We start from the raw sequence: 21,894 nt of genomic DNA, 5'->3' as shown, positions 1-21,894 counted from the left end.
ACTTTACATGAGTGAGATACTGATGTGAAAAATCACTGGTGACTGAAGATTGCTATTGAGGTGGAGTTGGAAATTGAAATAGATTGAGGAGGAAGTGGGAGGTGATCTAGATAAGGACAAATATGATCCTGGCAGATTCTATTTTGTTTTTAAAATGATCGGGTTGGAGCTTGTTTAAATGCTTTTGGGCAGGATGCCGAGAAAGTGAGTAGGGATGAAATTCAGAATACAGGGGAGAGATAATAGGAGAAAGAGCCTTGAAATGGAGAAATCATGAGACCTAGTTTTTATTGTCCCAATTCTTTGATATTCCATTATATTGCTTCATCTCTAACAGGTTGGCAGACTTTCTGTAAAGGGCCAGATAGTAAACATTTTAGTCTTTGTAGGCTATAGGGTGTTTGTCACATTTACTCAGCTATGCTTTTCTTTTTTTTTTTTTTAAAGATTTTATTTATTTATTTATTTGGCAGAGAGAGACACAGCAAGAGAGGGAACACAAGCAGGGGGAGTGGGAGAGGGAGAAGCAGGCTTCCCGCTGAGCAGGGAGCCCGATGCGGGGCTCGATCCCAGGACCCTGGGATCATGACCTGAGCTGAAGGCAGATGCTTAACGACTGAGTCACCCAGGTGTCCCTCAGCTATGCTTTTCTAATAGTAAAGCAGCTGTAGAGGATAGATAGATGAATGGGTGTGGCTTTCCCAGTAAAACTTACTATGGACCCTTTTATTTGAATTTCATATAATTTTTTAAGTGACATGAAATACTATTCTCAATTTTTTTTCAGTCATTTAGCTTGTAGCCCCTATGAAAACTAATAGTAGGCCATAATTTGCCAATCCCTGATCTGTAAAATGAAAAACAGGACAAAAATATATTTCACATCTGCATTGTGTAGTCTTTTTTTTTTTCTTTTCTTTTTTTTTTTAAGATTTTATTTATTTGACAGAGACACAGAGAGAGAGAGGGAACACAAGCAGGGGGAGTGGGAAAGGGAGAAGCAGGCTTCCCGCCGAGCAGGGAGCCCGATGCGGGGCTCGATCCCAGGAGCCCGATGAGGGGCTCGATCCCAGGAGCCCGATGAGGGGCTCGATCCCAGGACCCCGGGATCATGACCTGAGCCGAAGGCAGACGCTTAACCGACTGAGCCACCCAGGCGCCCCCATTGTGTAGTCTTAATTGAGGGATTCTTGGCTTAATTTCACTAAGTGTATATGTAGTTTATCATATGTATGATGTGATTTAACCTTTTGTTTATCAGAAGTAATTCTTAGTCTGAACCATTTAGCACTCTACAGAAGAACACAGAATTTACTTTTGTGACTAAAATTCTGAGAATATTGCTTAGTCATCATTTATTTGTTCATCAGGAACTCTGTCCTGAGATTACTAGAAGAGGAATGAATGATCTTTGCTGTATTATCATTACATATCATCATTACAGTAATTGCTGTAATATTCTAAAATAGACTTATTTTTTACTTAAGTATATTTTGGATGGAAAATGAATAGAAAATCAGTATTGGCACAAATAAAAGGTAATTGTAAAAATAAATTAAAATAGAACAGTATTATTTGCCAGAAAATTCTGAAACTGAGTCATTTTTTGTTGTTAAAGAGAGATCAGCAAACTTAGAGATTTTAAAGTTAATAACAAGCTGACTCAAAAGTTTGAAGGAGAACTGAAAAAAAAGTTTCTCATTAATGCTTTGTGTATCTGCAGTTATCCTCAGTTACTTTATGTTAGGAAACCTTTACATAAGTGTTAGCAGTTGAAACTTACTAAACTCTAGGGCTCTCTAAGTTTTTCAGTTGAAACACCTAATTCTATTACTAAGACTCTGACAGTAATCAGGTAAAAGATTTTGGAGGTTTATTCAGTAATCCCTAATCTCCCAAGCATTCAAGTCCTTAATGTTTGGTGATGGTCTTAGGAAACTCAGTACAAATATTTTTTTTTTTTAAGATTTTATTTATTTGACAGCACAAGCAGGGGAGCGGCAGGCAGAGGGAGAGGGAGAAGCAGGCTGCTCCCCACTGAGTGGAGAGCCTGACGTGGGGCTCGATCCCAGGACCCTGGGATCATGACCTGAGCCGAAGGCAGACGCTTAACTGAGCCACCCAGGTGCCCCCAAGTATTCTTTTAAAATAGACTTAGACCTCCATGTGAGGTATTGATACTATTACTAGCCTCAGAGAAGTTAGGCATTTTCCCTAACATAATATTATTAAATAATGGTAGAACCAAAATTTGAAACATGATTTTTTTTTTGCCTTTCTTGCCATCTGCCCCTGTGAAATAAAAGGTATAAAGGCAAGCTAAAGAGGAAAGGAAAAGGGCTTGGGAATTTCTAGGACTGAAAGAGTGTGAGTCTCAGCTTGAAGGAGAAAACTTGGATGAAGTTTTAGACAGATGAATGAATTTTACTTAGGCAAAAAATCATAACATCCTACTGTTAAAAGGAAGCAAAGCTATTCTTGTTTTATTCTTTTTTTTTGGTTCATTTTTTAAATTTTATTATGTTAGTCACCATACATTACATCATTAGTTTTTGATGTAGTGTTCCATGATTCATTGTTTGCATATAACACCCAGTGCTCCGTTCAATACGTGCCCTCTTTAATACCCATCACCAGGCTAACCGATCCCCCCACCCCTCTCCCCTCTAGAACCCTCAGTTTGTTTCTCAGGTTCCATAGTCTCTCATGGTTCATCTCCTCCTCCGATTCCCCCCCTTCATTTTTCCCTTCCTACTGTCTTTTTTTTTTTTTAACATATAATGTATTATTTGTTTCAGAGGTACAGGTCTGTGATTCAACAGTCTTACACAATTCACAGTGCTCACCATAGCACATACCCTCCCCAATGTCTATCACCCAGCCACCCCATCCCTCCCACCCCCCACCACTCTTAATTTAAAAGGTAGTGCTTCTGGGGGCACCTGGGTGGCTCAGATGGTTAAGCGTCTGCCTTCAGCTCAGTTCATGATCCCAGGGTCGGGGGATCAAGCCCCGCATCAGGCTCCTGGCTCAGCTGGGAGCCTGCTTCTCCCTCTGCCTCTGCCTCTTCCCCTGCCCATGCTCTCTATCTCTGTGTCTCAAATGAATAAATAAAATCTTTAAAAAAAAAAAAAAGTTAAAAAAAATTTTAAAAGGTAGTACTTTCGATATTTAGCAATTTGCTATAAATTTTTGGTAGATACTCATCAAATTATGAATGTGTCAATTCCTCTTTACTAAACATTTTTAAAAATATAAGTGAATTTTGGGGTGCCTGGATGCCATGATCCCAGGGTCCTGGGATTGAGCCCCAGGGGTGAACTCCGCTTGTTTGTGATACATTAATATCATATTTATTTTTTGAATCCGTTTGTAACTACTAATTTAATTTCTTAATAGTATTAAGATGATGAATTTGTTTAATTTTTTCTTTGAATTAGTTTTTTAAAATTTTTATTATGTTAATCACCATACATTATATCATTAGGTTTTTTTGCATTTTTAAAAAATTTTATTATGTTAATCGGCATACATTACATCATTAGTTTTTGGTTTTTTTTTTTAAGATTTTATTTATTTATTTATTCATGAGAGAGAGAGAGGCAGACGGAGAAGCAGGCTTCCCGCGGAGCAGGGAGCCCGATGCGGGACTCGATCCCAGGACCCTGGGATCATGACCTGAGCTGAAGGCAGACGCTTAACCATCTGAGCCACCCAGGCGCCCACATCATTAGTTTTTGATGTAGTATTCCATGATTCATTGTTTGCGTGTAACACCCAGTGCTCCATTCAGTACATTAGTTTTTGATGTAGTGTTCCATGATTCATTGTTTGCGTATAACACCCAGTGCTCCATTCAATATGTGCCCTCTTTAATACCCATCACCAGGCTAACCCAGTTTTAATAAGTTTTTCTTAGAATGTATTATTTTGTATAATCCTTTTTTTTAATGATTTTACTCATTTAGAGAGAGTGAGTGCAAACAGGGGGAAGGACAGAGGGAGAGAGAGAATTTCAAGCAGACTCTGCACTGAGCATGGAGCCCATCTCAGGGCTGGATCCCACAACCCTGAGATCATGACCTGAGCTGAAATCAAAGAGTCAGATGCTTAACAGACTGAGCCACCCAGGCGCCCCTTGTATAATCCTTAAATGTATTAGCTTAAATCTGCTCGTAATATACAAGTCCTATATGAATATATGTTTTAGTTGTTAGGGAACCTTTCTGCTTTTGATTTGTTTGATCTTTTTCATTCATTCATTCATTCATTCAACTATCTTTTAAGAACCTAATATGCACCGTGCCTTGTGCATTAACTATTCTTGAAGTTTTTAGAATTGATTTTTCTTTTTTTTATTATTATGTTAGTCACCATACAGTACATCATAAGTTTTTGGTGTTGTTCCATGATTCATTATTTGCGTATAACACCCAGTGCTCATTACAACACGTGCCCTCCTTAATACCCATCACCAGGCTAACCCATCCCTCCACCCTCCTCCCCTCTGAAACCCTCAGATTGTTTCCCGGAGTCCATAGTCTCTCATGGTTCATCTCCCCCTCTGACTTCCCCCCCCTTCAGTTTTCCCTTCCTTCCCCTAATGTCCTTCATGCTATTCCTTATGTTCCACATATGAGTGAAACCATATGATCATTGTCTTTCTCTGCTTGACTTATTTCACTTAGCATAATCCCCTCCAGTTCCATCCATGTCGATGCAAATGGTGGGTATTCATCTTTTCTGATGGCTGAGTAATATTCCATTGTATATATGAACCACATCTTCTTAATCATTCGTCTGTTGAAGGGCATCTCAGCTCCTTCCACAGTTTGGCTGTTGTGGACTTTGCTGCTGTGAACATTGGGGTGTATATGCCCCTTCTTTTCACTACATCTATATCTTTGGGGTAAATACCCAGTAGTGCAAATGCTGGGTCAGAGGGTAGGTATGATTAATTGAAGAGGTTTGGGTTTTTTTTTGTAATTTAAGTCATTAAATAAGTTATTCTTCCCTTCCAACATGGGCTCAAACTCACAACCCCAAGATCAAGAGTCATGTGCTCTACCAACTGAGCCAGCCAGGCACTCTGGCTCAAGCTAGTGTATCTTAAGGGTATTCTTGTTAGAAGGAAACACTACTGGTGTCTGTCAATGAGGCTGAATGAGAAAAAGACTGATTCTCTTCTATTTCTAGAGGTCTCTGTCCATTCCCTATTCTCATCCATAATCCATTGATTAGGAGGCTGTAAGATTATCTTTCATAAAGGGTGGAGTGGAGATTGAGGGCAAGATCTTTTGTGAACTTTCTGTAGAATCTTCTCCTTTGTGATCCTTCTGTAGAATTTTGGCAACTCTTAATGTAGATTATGATCTAAGTTTGAACTACGCAGTTGATAGCTATCAGGAGGCCCGTGAGTCATATTATGAAATGGTATGAAAAATCCATGTCTACATATATTTCTCTGTGTGTAGGCTCCATTACTCTCCTTCAGTACCTAATATGAGTTCTACTTGAAAGGTTAAGAATCATTGTGTTGGGTGGGGGGAGAGGGAGGGCTGGAGAGAGAAAGGAGGAGGGAAGAAAAGAAATCTGTTACTAGTATGACAATTTATGAGGTCTTAATCCATTTATAGAATGATACTATGGAACAGTAGCCAATGGGTGATTGTTCAGGCTATCGTAGGGATAGTTGTGCAGTAGTTGGTTTACAACTTTAATAAGTTTCTTCCAAAGGAGAGATTCTGATTTCAAGAATATCATTCTATTCACAGAAGTGTGTCAGCAAAATACTTTTAAAAATATAGTATTTGGCAAGAATTTTACTAAATGTTAATAAAAATTGTTTATAAGTTATTAAGCTTTTCAGGAACACAGACTTTTGGTTACCCAATTATAGTTACGTAAATTACACAGAAAAGGTCTATTAGAAACTACAAAATAAATATTCAAAAAATTACATAAAAGCTAAAACTGTTAATTCATTTTTTATTTTGGGTAACCTGGCAAATTGAGATTGGAATCTGTTGTGAATGTGACCAATAATATATATTCAATTCCATGTAAGAATTTTTAAACCGTTTTACTGCCATTGCCTTTTATGTGTTTATTGACCTTTTGCTTAATAACTTGGGGTTGATTTTAGGCCACCAACAAAATGGAAATGAAAGAGATTGCTAAACACAAGACACTATGGAAAATGAACTCAACCAGTGAACCTTTATTAGTCGCTGGTGTAGAAGTCAATCCTCTGAAAAAATTCACTATTCCCAAGATCAGGAGGACAGCTGGGAAAGGTAATATTTACTATCTCCATGGAAGATGAGTTTATTTCATAACTATTACTGCATTTCTCTGATTCTTAGTTTATGTTCGTCTTCTGTTTTGACTATATAAAATTAGGTTAAGTCATGCCTTTAATTCCTTAAACACACATGTATCCACACAAAGGTACATAGAACAGATATGTCTCCTAAGTACACTTAAAAATTCTGGATATCATACATAAAACAAATATTAGAAGACTTTGAAAGGTTTAGAGAAAATGGACCGGCTAAGGACCCTGGGACAAGGAATGCTATTGCAGTAAGTTCTCTGGGTTTTTTTGTTTGTTTCCTCCATGTCTTAGATTGGATGCCAACAGTCCAGGAATGCCATCTGAAACAGACACAGAAAGCCCCAAGAAAAAGTCTGTTCTCCCTTGCCAAGGACTGGGAAAGGCACATCCTAGAAAAATAGAACCCTGGTTGACAATAAATACCTTACTCCTACAAAAAATTAGGGGTGAAAATATAACCTGTACACCTTTGTTAGCAAAGGCTTAAGTGGAGGACTTAGACTTCCACTAAACGCCTTTCGCCTTCATGGCAGTAACAAGTTCCCCTCCCTGCCGTCCCCTACCCCTGCAGTGTCCATGGTTTCCACCCCTGCCCTGTGATGAGCCACCCCTTCTCACTTGGAGTAGAGCCAATAAAGACCAAGTAAGGAGCCTGGACTTCTGTGACACCTGCCAATTACAAAGCACCCATCCCTCTCCCACTTTGTCAGTGGAGGCTGAGTCAGGAGCGCTGACCTCCACTCCTTCCTTGGGGTAGCACATCATCCCCCCACAGTGTCATTGGAGACCCTGTGGAGAGCCAGGACTTCAGGCCCACCTGGTAGTAAAGAATCAGTACCCCACCCCCCCTTTCCCTACTGGCAGATTCCCCTGCTGGCTCAGTTTCAGTAGAAGCTTGCTAAAACCCAAGATAAAATATGATCCAGAGTCTCTTACTCTTAACATCCAAAATGACCAAGATATAATTTTTTGAAATCATTCACCACCAATCAGGAAAATCTCAGTTTAAATGAGAAAAGATAATCCACAAATGCCAACACTCTGATGAAACAGAAGTTGGAATTATCTGGCAAGACTTTTAAAGCAGCCATTATAATGATGTTTCAGTAAGCAATTATGAACACTCTTGAAACAAAAGAAAAATAGAAAATCTCAGCAAAGAAGTGGAAAATGTAATAACCAAGTAGAAATTTTGGAACTGAAAAATGCAGTAATTTAAATAACTCAGTGGATGGGTTCCAGAGATGAATTGAGAAGACATTGGGAAGAGTCTGTGAATTTAAAGATAATAACAATAGAAATTACTCAGCCTGAACAACACAGAAAAAAAGTTGGCAGAGCTTCAGGGACATGTGGAACAATAATAAAAGATTAAACATCTTTGTCTTCAGTGTCCCCAAAGTAAAAGAGTATGGAAAAGTATTTGAAGAAATATTGGCGAAAAATTTCCCAAATTTGGCAAAGGGCATAAACCTATATAGTCAAGGGACTGAATAAGCTTTAATAAATAAGATAAACCCAAAAAAAGTCCATGCTACAGCACATCATAATCAAACTTCTGAAAACTAAGGACAGAAAAATCTTGAAAGCAAATAGAGCAACCATATATCTATAGGGGGAAAAATTTTTTTAAGATTTATTTTTTTTAGAGAGCATGTGGAGGAAGGGGCAGAGGGAGAGGGAAAAAATCCTCAAGCAGACTTCTCGCTGAGTGCAGAGCCCGACACACGGCTCAATCCCAGGACCCCAAGATCATTACCTGAGCTGAAAACCAAAAGTCAGCTGCCCAACCAACTGAGCCACCCAGGCTCCTCTGGGGGAAAAAATGTTTTTAAAGTAAGCTCTACACCCAACAGAGGCTTGAGCTCATGACCCCAAGGTCAAGAGTCACATGCTGTACCAACTGAACCAGTCAGGTACCCCTATAGGGGAAAAATTTTTTTGAATGACAGAGGATTTCTCAGAAACCATGGAGTCCAAAGGAATTGGCACATTTTTCAAGTGTAGAAAGAAAACTGTCGACCCAGAGTTCTGTCCCTAGCAGAAATATCCTTCAAGAATAGAAGTAAACGTTGTCAGATGAAGTAAACTAAAATTTTTACATCAGCATATCCACCCTGAAAGGATGGCTAAACAAAATTCCCTAAACAGAAAATGACAAAAGAAAGAAGCTGGGAACACTAGGAATGAAGAAAGAACAATAGGAAGAGTCAAAATATAGGGAAATTTAATGGGCCATCCTTTTCTTGAGTTTTCTTTTTCTTTCTTTTTTTTTTAGATTTCAGTTATTTGGGGCACCTGGGTGGCTCAGTCGTTCAGCATCTGCTGTTGGCTCGGGTCATGATCCCAGGGTCCTGGGATAGAGCCCTGAATTGGGCTCCCTGCTCAGTGGGAAGTCTGCTTCTCCCTCTCCCACTCCCCCAGCTTGTGTTCCCTCTCTCACTGTCTCTCTCTCAAATAAATAAATAAAATCTTTAAAAAAAGATTTCACTTATTCCCTCTGCCCCTTCCTCCTCATGCTCTCTAAAAAAAAATAAATTTTAAAAAAAGAGAACCCAAGCAGGAGGAGTTGCAAAGGGAGAGGGAGAAGCAGGCTTCCTGCCAAGCAGAGAGCCCCATGTGGGGCTTGATCCCAGGACCCCCAGGATCATGACCCGAGCCAAAGGCAGATGCCTAACCAACTGAGCCACTAGGCACCCCCTCTTGGGTTTTCTAATTGTATTTGACAGTTGGAGAAAAATTACAACATTCTCTAATGTGATTCTCAGGGAATATAGAGGAAATAATTATAAAGTGAAATATTACCTTTGGAGGGAACTGGGTGAATGGGTATAGGCTCTCTCTGTGTTATATATTACAACTACATGTGAATCTACAGTTAACTTCAGAATTAAATGTTTTTATAAAAATAAATCAAAATGAATTTTTTAAATGTTCAAGTAACCCATAGGTAGTCAGGAAAATGAAATAGAGAATTGAACAATGAAGGGAAAAATAAACAGATAAATGGCAGGCGTAAGGCCTAACATATCAGTTATAAGAGTGTAAATGTTCCAAATAGACCAATTAAAAAACAAGTTGAAGGGCACCTGGGTAGCTCAGTTGTTAAGCATCTGCCTTTGGCTCAGGTCATGATCCCAGGGTCCTGGGATCGAGCCCTGCATTGGGCTCGATGCTCAGCAGGAAGCCCGCTTCTCCCTCTCCCACTCCCCCGCTTGTGTTCCCTCTTTCGCTATGTCTCTGTCAAATAAATAAATAAGTAAATAATTAAAAAAAAAAACAAGTTGATACAATATATTAAAAAACATGACTCAAGTATATACTGTTGATAAATTCACTTCAGATATAGTGATACACATTTTTTGAAAATAAACATAAGCAGAAAGATAGGCCATGCAAACAATCAAAGTGAGAGTAGCTGTATTAATATGCAATAAAGTAGACTTCTGCAGAAAGAAAATTACCAGGAACAAAGATACTACATAATGATGAAAAGGTCAGTCTACCAAGAAGACATAGCAACCCTTAATGTGTATTCAATATGCATGAAGCAAAATTGTTAGAACTAAAAGAAGAAATGGACAAATCCAGAATTATAGTTGGAGACTTTAGCGCACCTCTCTCAACAATTGATAGAACTAAAACCAAAGACCCCAATAAAAAAGAGAATTACAGACCAATATTCCTGATGAACATGGATGCAAAAATTCTCCACAAGATACTAGCTAATTTAATCCAACAGTACATTAAAAGGATTATTCATCACGATCAAGTGGGATTTATTCCTGGGCTGTAGAGGTGGTTCAGTATCTGCAAATCAACTTGAAACACCAAATTAATAAAAGAAAGGATAAGAACCATATGGATCTTCTCAATAGATGCAGAAAAAGCATTTGACAAAATACAGAATCCTTTCTTGATAAAAATCTTCAAGAAAGTGGGGATAGAAGGAACATATCTCAACATCATAAAGGCCATATATGAAAAACCAACAGCTAGGGTGCCTGGGTGGCTCAGCCATTAAGTGTCTGCCTTCAGCTCAGGTCATGATCCCAGGTTCCTGGGATCGAGTCCCACATCGGGCTCCCAGCTCGGCAGGAAACGTGCTTCTCCCTCTCCCTCTCCCTCTCCCCCTGCTTGTGTTCTTGCTCTCGCTATCTCTCTGTCAAATAAATAAAATCTTTAAAACAAAACAACAGCTAATATCATCCTCAATGGAAAAAAAAAAATCAGAGCTTTTCCTCTAGGGTCAGGAACACAACAGGGATGTCCACTCTCACTACTGTTGTTCAACATAGTACTCCAAGTCCTAGCCTCAGCAGTCATCAAGATAAAAAGCTTTTGCAGAGCAAAGGAAACAATAAAACTAAAAAGTAACCTTTGGAATGGGAGAAGATATTTACAAATGACATATCTGATAAAGGGTTAGTATCCAAAATCTATAATGAACTTATCAAACTCAACACCCCCCAAAAATAATCCAGTTAAGAAAGGGACAGAAGACATGAATAGACATTTTTCCAAAGAAGACATCTAGATGGCTAACAGATACATGAAAAGATGCTCAGCCTCACTCATCATCAGGGAAATACAAGTCAAAACCACAATGGAGATACCACTTCATACCTGTCACAATGGCTAAAATGAATAATTTGGGAAACAACAGATGTTGGCAAGGATGTAGAGAAAGGGAAATCCTCTTACACTGTTGGTGGGAATGTAAACTGGTATAGCCACTCTGTAAAACAGTATGGAGGTTCCTCAAAAAGTTAAAAATAGAACTACTCTATGACTCAGCACTTGCAGTACTAGGTATTTATCCAAAGGATACAGAAAAGCTGATTCGAAGGAGCACATGCATTCCAATGTTTATAGCAGCATTATCAACAATAGCCAAATTATGGAAGGGAACCCAAATGTCCATTGACTGATGAATGGATAAAGAAGATCACACACACACACACACACAGGAATATTACTCAGCAATCAAAAAGAATGAAATCCTGCCATTTGCAACAACGTGGATGGAACTGGAGTGTGTTATGCAAAGCAAAATAAGTCAGAGAAAGTCAAATATTACATGATTTCACTTATATGTGGAATTTAAGAAACAAGACAGATGAACATAGGGGAGGGAATGAAAAATAAGATAAACAGAGAGGGAAGCAAACCATAAGAGACTCTTAACTATAGAGATCAGACGGGGGGTTGAGGGATGGGTGAGCCAGTGGAGGAATGGGCTAAATGTGGGATGGGCATTACAGAGAGCATTTGTTGGGATGAGCACTGGGTATTTTAAGTAAAAGATGATCACCGAATTCTACTTCTGAAACCAATACTACAGTATATGTTAACTAACTTGAATTTCAATTAAAAAAAATTGATAGAACTATTAAGACAGAAAATCAGCAGTTAGGGTGCCTGAGTTCCTCAGTTGATTGAGCGTCCAACTCTTGATCTTAGCTCAGGTCTTTATCTCAGAGTCGTGAGTTCAAGCCCCATGAGTTTAAGCCCCATGTCAAGACAGAAAATCAGCAAAAATATGGAAGAAATTAATACTGTCAAGCAACAGAATCTAATTGATATTTGTACATGACTTCACCCAACAACAGCAGAATAGACATTCTTTTCAAGTGCTGATTTGACACCCATCAGGATAGACATCTTTTGGGCCACAAAACACATCTCAACATATTTAAAAGAATTGGAGTCATACAGAATGTGTTCTTGGGCCATGTATAAAGTAAAAATTAATATAAAGTAATATGTAAGTCTACAAACACGTGGAAAATAACACATTTCTAAATACTCATGAGATTTCAAGGGAAATGAAAATATACATCAAATAAACATTAAAATGTAACATACCAAATTTGAGGGACACAGCTAAAGCATTGCTAACAAATTTATAGCACTAAATCCTTACATTAGAAAATAGGAAGGATTTCAGGCGCCTGGGTGGCTCATCCGTTAAGCGTCTGCCTTCAGCTCGGGTCATGGTCCCAGAGTCCTGGGATGGAGCCCTGCGTCAGGCTCCCTGCTCCTCAGGAAGCCTGCTTCTCCCTCTCCCACTCCCCCCTGCTTGTGTTTCCTCTCCCGCTGTGTCTCTCTCTGTCAAATAAATAAAATCTTAAAAAATAGGAAGTATTTCATATCATCCAGTAATATCACTACTGGGTATTTACCCAAAGAATACAAAAACACTAATTCAGAAGATCTGTTTATTGCACCTCTATGTTTATTGCAGTCTTATTCACAATGGCCAAATTATTGAAGCAGCCCAAGTGTCCATTGATAGATGAATGGATAAAGAAGATGTGGTATACACGCAAATGTGCACACGCAATGGAATATTAATCAGACATAAAAAAGAATGAAATCTTGCCATTTGCAACAGCATGGATGGATCTAGAAAGTATAATACTAAGCAAAATAAGTCCGAGAAAGACAAATACCATCTGATTTCACTCATATGTTGAATTTAAGAAAATGAACAAAAAAAGAGACAAACCAAAACCAGACTCTTCACTATACAGAACAAGCTTATGATTACTAGAGGGAGGTGGGTAGGGGGATGGGTGAAATAGGTGAAGGGGATTAAGAGTACATTTATCATGATGAACGCTAATGTATAGAATTGTTGAATCACTATATTGTACACCTGAAACTAATATAACACTATGTAAACTGTACTGGAATTAAATTTAAAAAATAGGAAGGATTTCATAACCGTAATCTCAGCTTCTACCTTAAGAAAATAGAAAAAGAGTAACAGGGGCACCTGGGTGGCTCAGTCAAGTGTCTGCCTTCAGCTCAGGTCATGATCCCAGAGTCCTGGGATCGAGCCCCGCATCGGGCTCCCTGCTCGGCGGGAAGCCTGCTTCTCCCTCTCCCACTCCCCCTGCCTGTGTTCCCTCTCTCGCTGTGTCTCTGTCAAATAAATAAAATCTTTAAAAAAAAAAAAAAAAAAAGAAAGAGTAACAAACCCAAAACAAGCAGAAGAAGGAAAATCAATGAAACAAAAAATCTGGTTGATTAAAAAGATCAATAAATTGACAAACCTTTAACAAGACTGACAGAAGATACAAATGCCGCAAATTACCACTATCAGGAATGAAATGGAATATCATTTCTGACCCATGGCATTGAAAGTTTAAAAAGGGAATACTATGAACAGATCTGCTTACATAAACTTGACAACTTTGATGAAATGGACCAGTTTGTCAAAAAGTACAAAGTAACAAAACACATAATACTAAATAGATTATTCAAACACCCTTTTTTATAATCATTACAGAAATTGAATTCATAATTGAAAACATGGTTGGAAAGAAATCTCTAGACCCAGATGGTTTTAGAGGAGAACTCTAAACATTTAGAAAGAGTTAATACAAATTCTACAGAACCTCTTCCAGAATGTATAAAATAATTTTATGAGGCCACTATTACTCTGGTATTAAAACCAGACAAATATAATACAAAAAAAGAACAATACAATACATACCAATATCCATCATAAACATTGATGCAGAATTCTTACATAAATGGAATTCAGCAGTACTGTATATAAAATGCATTTTACACTACTTCCAAAGGAGTTTTTTTTCAGGAATGCAAGCCTGGTTTTATATTTGAAAGTTAATATATATTTGAAGGATAAAGAACAATTACATGATCATATTAATTAATGCAAAATAAGCATTCAACTAAGTTCAGCATTCAACTAAATTCAACACTCAGGATAGAAACCCAGCAAACTAAGAATGGGAATTTCCTCAACTTCATAAAGAAAAAATACCTGTAGCTAACATCACTTAATGATGAACAACTGAAGCTTTCTCTATAAGATGGCAAGAACATTCTCTTTTACCATTCTTATCAACATAGTACTGGAAATTGTAGCCAGTGCAAAAAAGAATGAATTTAACTTAAAAACAGAGATTGGGAAAGGAGATATAAAACTGTTTCTATTTGAAGATCACATGATGGTCTACATAGGAAATCCCAGGGAATCTACAAAAAAAAAAAAATTCTCTAATAAGTTCAGCAAGGTCACTGGGTGCAAGATCAAAATAGAAAAATCGTAGAAGCAACCTAAGTGTCCATGGATGGATGGATGGATGGATAAAGATGTTGTTGTATGTGTGTGTATACACACACACACACACACACTAGAATATTACTCAGCCATAAAAAAGAATAAAATCTTGCCATTTGTGACAACATGGATGGACATAGAGGGTATTATACTATGTGAAATAAGTCAGAAAAACACAAATACCATATGATTTCACTTACATATGAATTCTAAAAAACAAAACAAGTGAACAAACCAACAAAAAGCAGAAATAGACTCCATAAATACAGAGAAGAAAGTAGGGGTTGCCAGAGGAGAGGGAGGTACAAACTTCCATTTATAAAATAAGTCATGGGGATGATAAGTACAGCCTGGGGATAATCAGTAATATTATAGTAATTTGTACAGTGACGGATGGTAACTACACTTACTGTGGTGAACATTTTGTAATGAATATAATTATTGAATCAATATGTTGTATACCTGAAACTAATATAACATTGTATGTCAACTATGTTTCAATTTAAAAAAGAGGAAAAATAGAAAAATTAATTGAATTTCTATATATTAGCAAAGAATACATGAAAATCAAAATATTAAACAATGCCATTTATAATAGTTCAAAACTTGAAATACATATGTATGAATCTAACAAAACATGTACAGTGTTTTTATGCTTTAAAGTGCAAATGCTAGGGCACCTAGGTAGCTCAGTTGGTTAAACATCAGACTCTTGAGGGGCACCTGGGTGGCTCAGTCGGTTAATCGTCCACCTTCAGCTCAGGTCGTGATCCCAGGGTCCTGAGATGGAACCCCACATCTGGCTCCCTGCTCAGCAGAGAAATACTTCACCCTCTCCCTCTGCCCCTCTCCCCCCCACAACCCCCCACACTTGTGCTGTCTCTCAAGTGTGCATATTCTCTAAAAAATAAAATCTTTTTTTTTTAGAAAAAGCATTGGACTCTAGATTTCTGCTCGGGTTATGACCTCAGGGTCCTGAGATCAAGTGCCTGCTTAAGATTCTCTCTCTCCCTTTCCCTCTGCTTCTCCCTCACCCTGCTTGCATGAGCACTCTCTCAATAAATAAATAAACTGCAAATGCTGATGGAAGAAATCAAGGAGAATCTGTTGTTTAGGGAGGTATACTTACAGTTTAGAAGATTCAACATAATAAACATAGCAGTTTTCCACAAATTTATCTTTAGATTTATTGTAATTTAATGTAATATTGAAAAAGTCTTTTTCTAAATAAACTTATTCTCAAATTTACATGAAAAGGCAAAGAAACTGGAATAGCTTTAAACAATTTTGAAATAGAAAAAGAAACTGTAATTACTCTGCTCAATACTAAGGCTTACTTTGTAGCTACGGTAATCAAGATAGTGTAGCATTGGCAGAGAGATAGATTAGTGGAACAGAATAGAGATTCCAGAAATAAACTCACATTAATATGCTCATTTGATTTTCTTTCAATTAATTTTTATGAAGGTATATTCAATCGAGGAAAGGTAGTCTTTTCATCAGATGTTGCTGGAGCAATTGGGAAAACATCCATAAGCAAGAAAAGGAACTTCCCCCTACACACAAAAAATAATTCAAAATAAATCATGGGTGGGCCCCTGGCTGGCTCAGTTGGTAAAGCATGCAACTGTTGATCTTGGGGTTGTGAGTTCAAGCCCCATGTTGGGTGTAAAGATTACTAAAGTAAACTTTTAAAAAGAATTTGATAAATTGGCATCATCACAATTAAAAACTTATTTTCTGAAAGACTGTTAGGTAAATGAAAAGAAAACTTAGAGTGGAAGAAAATGGGGGTTTGCGGTTTTTTGGGGGTATAGTTTACGCACAATGTTACATTATTTTCAGGTGTACAACATAGTGATTCAGCAATTCTGTACATTATGCTGTGCTCACCACTAGCGTAGCTCCCATCTGTTACCATACAACACTATTAAAATACCATTACAATACAATATTCCCTACTCTGTACCTTTTCTCCCCCTGACTTATTCATTCCGTAACTAGAAGCCTGTATCTCTCATTCCCCTTTACCCATTTTGCCCATTCTCCCACCCCACTTTCCTCAGGCAACCATCAGTTTTTCTATGTATAGGTCTGATTCTGCTTTTTGTTTATTCATTTGTTTTGTTTTTCATTTTCCACATATAGGTGGAATCATATGGTATTTGTCTTTCTCTCTCTGACTTATTTAGCATAATACCCTCTAGGTCCATCCATGTTGTTGCAAATGGCAAGATCTCATCTTTTTAATGGTTGAGTAATATTCCATTGTGTGTGTGTATGTATATGCATGTGTGTATATGTGTGTGTGTATGTATCACATCTTCTTTATACATTCATCTATGTTGGACACTTGGGCTGCTTCCATATCTTGGCTACTATAAATAATGCTGCAGTAAACATAGGGATGCATGTATCTTTTCACATTTGTGTTTTTATTTTGTTTGGGTAAAAACCCAGTAGTGGAATTATTGAATCACATGGTATTTCTATTTTTAATTTTTTGAAGAACTTCCATTTCCACCAATAGTGCACAAGGGTACTTTTTTCTCTACATCCTCACCAACACTTGTAAATCATGTATATGAAATGAACTCATATCCAGAACATACAAAGTGCTTTCAAAACTCATTAGTAAACAAAAAAAAGGGAGGTGAGAAAATCCAATTAGTAAGGAAAAAGACATGAACAGATGTTTCACCAAAGAGGATGTACGGATGGCAAATGAGCACAAAAAAAGATGTTCAACATCATAGCCACTAAGGAAATGGAAACCACAATGAGATATCACTACCCATTTGTTAAAACAGCTAAAATTAAAAGAATAACAATGCCAAATGTTAGCAGTGATACAGAGAAACCAGATCAGTCATACAACCAGTGGAAACCAGAAAGCTGAGCCACTCTTTGAAAAACAGTTTAATAGTTTCTCTAAAAACTAAACATGCAACTACCATATAACTCAACAACTGCACTTTGGGGCATTTATCCCAGAGAAATGAAAATGTACATCACCCAAAAACCTATACACAAATGTTCATAGCAGCTTTATTTGTAATAGCCAAAAATTGGCAACTACCTTGGTTTATAACTAGTGAATGGTTAAACTATGGTACATCCATACCATAGAGTACTTACTCATCAATAAAAAGAAACCATTTATTGAAATAACAACTTAGTTGGATCTCAAAGGGATTATCCTGAATGAAAAAAGCTAATGTCCACAGATCACAACTACAAAGTTCTACTTACAAAACATTCTTTTTTTTTTTTTTTTAAGATTTTATTTATTTATTTGAGAGAGAGAGAATGAGAGACAGCACGAGAGGGAGGAGGGTCAGAGGGAGAAGCCAACCCCCCGCCGAGCAGGGAGCCCGATGCGGGACTTGATCCCTGGACTCCAGGATCATGACCTGAGCCGAAGGCAGTCGCTTAACCAACTGAGCCACCTAGGCACCCCTTTACAAAACATTCTTGAAATGACAAAAGTATAGAGATGGAGAATAGATTAGTAGTTTTGAAGACTTAGAGGCAGAGAAGGGGAATACAGTTGTCAGTACTATTCTATTTTTAAAACAGCTTAAGGGAGATCTTTGTGGGATGGAACACTTGTGTATCTTTTTTTTTTTTTTTAAAGATTTTATTTATTTGAGAGAGAGAAAATGAGAGACAGCACGAGACGGAAGAGGGTCAGAGGGAGAAGCAGACCCCCGGCTGAGCAGGGAGCCTGACGTGGGACTCCATCCCAGGACTCCAGGATCATGACCTGAGCCGAAGGCAGTTGCTTAACCAACTGAGCCACCCAGGCGCCCTTGTGTATCTTGATTATAGTGGTTGCCATGAATCTATACATATGACAAAATTGCGCAGAACTATACACACGCAAGTGCATGTAAAACTGGTAAAATCTTAACATCTGTGGATTTTACCAATGTCATTTTTGTGGTTTTGATATTATAGTTATGTATGTCATTCTGTAGATGTACAAAGATAATTTTAAAGTCAAATAACCACTTCCCTTTTCTTTATCTTTAGTTTACTTGTCACCTTGTTGCACCAATACTAGAGAGTATAGTTTCATACATGATACTCTTAACCAGTGCCAGCTTGATGTAGGCTGTGATCTACAATCATCATGGCAGTTTGGGGATACAAAATTGGTTCACAATGAGGATCTGGAAAAAAATTTTACTTCTAAGAGGTAAGTTACTATGACCTAAAGAAGGTTAAGATTTTGGATTTTTTTCTTTTTACTATTGAAGTCATAAGAATTTGTAATTTCTGCCATTTGAGATTTGGTAAGTATTACTAAGAAAATAAGTACAGAGATTGTTTGTTTATTATTTTGTTGGCTTCTCATAGCCTTGTGTAATAGTGAAGAGCTAAGTGTAAGATTTTGATTAATAAGTTTTACAGGTTTATGTAGCCAGATTTCAGACACTTGTAATTTTTTAATCTTGATAAATTTTTTCAGAAGCATACATGAGCACGTTTATTAATCACCCATTTTACAGATCCCTCGTGCCTCCTGCATATATAAAACAGCAGTAAATTATCCAGAAAATAACTTTTTTTCCTTGATTCAGTTGTTCAGAGACTTAGTTGATGTTTTAATTTGGCAAAATTGTATCTGGCTATTTCCAGCTATTCTAGAGCCACTATTTTTTTTCTCTTATTTTTTTTTAAAGATTTTATTTATTTATTTGACAGAGAGACACAGCGAGAGAGGGAACGCAAGCAAGAGGAGTGGGAGAGGGAGAAGCAGGCTTCCCACAGAGCAGGGAGCCCGATGCAGGGCTTGATCCCAGGATGCTGGGATCATGACTGAGCCGAAGGCAGACGCTTAATGACTGAGCCACCCAGGCACCCCCTATTTTTTTCTCTTAAATTTTTTTTTGAGTATAGTTAACGTAGAGTGTTAAATTAGTTTCATTTTAATTTTTTTAAAGTACTACTTGTACTTTTTGGGAAGGCGTAATCCAGTATTTTGTTTTCGTAAGAAAGAAGAAAAGCATATGCAAAGTTCTCATTGTAAACATTTTGTATTTATAGATCTAGATCTTAGGTGAACACAGTTTACCTTTTTCATTTTCTGATTTTTCCTCCTTCATTAACTGACATGTAACTTAAAACCTAACTGTAGCTTGATCAAGGACCCACACTTAGAACTCATTTTGGAATGTTCTTGGTTTCTTTTTTTGCTTTAGAATTAATTCCTCTTGACTTAAACATACTTACCCCCTGATGTCACTTTGAGAGAATTGGTGGGAATGACAGATTTAGTTGATAGCATATTCTGTCATCTAGAAAACAACAGTTTTGAGCAAAAGTGCAGTGGGCTGGTTATATCCTGCCACTTCCAGATTGAAATAAGAGTTTGATCAAAAATTAATTCCTGGTATTGTTCTTTGAATTTTAGTTCTTTTAGGCATTTTAAAATTTTGTCCTTTTTTGTAATGTTCCCCTGCCCAACACTTAATTTACAACCTGTTGATTTTAGAGAAATTAGAACAACTACCCAACAATACATGACGTGTTATAACATTGCAAATAACCAACAGGTGTAGGATTTACTGATTTCTTAGTTATTTGCCCAATTAGACAAACTCATTTGTTTCCCATAGTACTTTATACTCATTTTATAGGTCTTACGACCATATATTGGTTTTGTCTGATTCTCCTGCATTGTGAGTTTTATCTTCTTTGTTTTTATGTCCATAGTATGAAGCTGGCAACACAGTGGGCACTTAATTAAATTTTTATTTCATTTTTTAAAAACCAGTGATGCTATAAAGTGCCTTTAATTAGCCTTAAGACCAAGTGGAAAAGAAAATAAAAAGAAAAATTTAAAAAAATGGTTAGGGGCACCTGGGTGGCTCAGTCATTAAGCGTCTGCCTTCGGCTCAGGTCATGATCCCAGGGTCCTGGGATCGAGCCCCGCATCGGGCTCCCTACTCAGTGGAAAGCCTGCTTCTCCCTCTCCCTCTGCCCCTGCTTGTGTTCCCTCTCTCACTGTGTCTCTGTCAAATAAATAAATAAAATCTTAAAAAAAAAATGGTTAGAAGAAAATAATAGAATGAAAAGAAAATATATGAAAATGAAAAGAAAATAGTAACATTGACTGCCTCTGGCTTTTCTTTCTGTCTTCTGCTTTCTTTTTTCAAGATTTTATTTATTTTTTAGAGAAAGTAGGGGGAGGGGCAGAGGGAGAGGAAGAGAATCTCAAGCAGACTCCCCACTGAGCACAGAGCTTGATGTGGGACTCTATCTCACAACCCTGAGATCATGACCTGAGCTGAACCAAGAGTTGGACGCTCAACTGACTAAGCCACCCAGGTGCCCCATGGCTTTTCTTTCTATCACTCCCTTTAGAGGAGTTATATCTATGGGCTCAGCAAAAACTAGTATTTCCAAAAGGATACCAATTTCTATTTCTTATTTACATTCCATCTACCACTTCTTAAGTCTGAAATCAGCAAAAGCATTAAAAATCTAAACATCAGGGCGCCTGGGTGGCTCAGTTGTTAAGCGTCTGCCTTCGGCTCAGGTCATGATCCCAGGGTTCTGGGATGAGCCCTGCATCAGGCTCCCTGCTCAGCGGGAAGCCTGCTTCTCCCTCTCCCACTCCCCCTGTTTGTGTTCCCTCTCTTGCTGTTATCTCTGTGTTAAATAAATAAATAAAATCTTTTAAAAAAAATTCTAAATATCTGTGTATTCAATCATTCATTAAATATTTGAGTATCTACTATGTCAGACACTGTATTTGATAATCCTCAAAGAACAATGAATGTTTTTTCCTGTCTTAAAGAGTTCACATTCTAGTTTAGAAGTAAATATAAAATATGTTATAATAAAGATATAGGTACACATATGAGGGACTGATTGTTCTTAAGAGTTTTGAGAGATGCTTTGAAGAGTTAAACTTGAGCTGGTCTTAATGGGTAAAAGAGAAACTGAAACTGAATTATTCTTAAGTCCATTGCCTTATTTTTATCAGTTTGACCCTTTTTGTTTTAAAATTACTTTTAAAAATTTCAGATTTGGGGCACCTGGGTGGCTCAGTTGTTAAGTGTCTGCCTTCGGCTCAGGTCATGATCCCAGTGTCCTGGGATCAAGCCCCGCATCGGGCTTCCTACTCGGCGGGAAGCCTGCTTCTCCTTTTCCCACTCCCCTTATTTGTGTTCTCTCTCTCTTTGTCTCTCTCTCTCTGTCAAATAAATAAAATCTTTAAAAAAATAAAATAAAAATAAAAATTTCAAATTTAGGGCGCCTGGGTGGCTCAGTTGGTTAAGCGACTGCCTTCGGCTCAGGTCATGATCCTGGAGTCCCGGGATCAAGTCCCGCATCGGGCTCCCTGCTCGGCAGGGAGTCTGCTTCTCCCTCTGACCCTCCTCCCTCTCATGCTCTCTGTCTCTCATTCTCTCTGTCTCAAATAAATAAATAAAATCTTTAAAAAAAA

General features: G+C 37.7%; 1 protein-coding gene across 1 annotated transcript in view; it reads left to right on the top strand.

Moving 5' to 3' along the window:
- The window catches only part of TEX15 (testis expressed 15, meiosis and synapsis associated), an 87,744-nt gene that overhangs the window by 22,773 nt on the left and 43,077 nt on the right, over window positions 1-21,894 (top strand). Inside the window, exons 3-4 of the mRNA XM_081808712.1 lie at window positions 6,146-6,296; window positions 18,471-18,636. Coding sequence (XP_081664838.1) covers window positions 6,158-6,296; window positions 18,471-18,636 — 305 coding nt within the window. The 5' untranslated portion in view covers window positions 6,146-6,157. The remainder of the gene's footprint in view (window positions 1-6,145; window positions 6,297-18,470; window positions 18,637-21,894) is intronic.

The sequence above is a fragment of the Leptonychotes weddellii genome, chromosome 2 (assembly GCF_054177405.1).
Source record: "Leptonychotes weddellii isolate Sample4059 chromosome 2, ASM5417740v2, whole genome shotgun sequence".
Classification (NCBI taxonomy): domain Eukaryota; kingdom Metazoa; phylum Chordata; class Mammalia; order Carnivora; family Phocidae; genus Leptonychotes; species Leptonychotes weddellii.
Note: the sequence above shows the minus strand (reverse complement) of the source record. Positions and strands in the feature narration are given on the sequence as shown.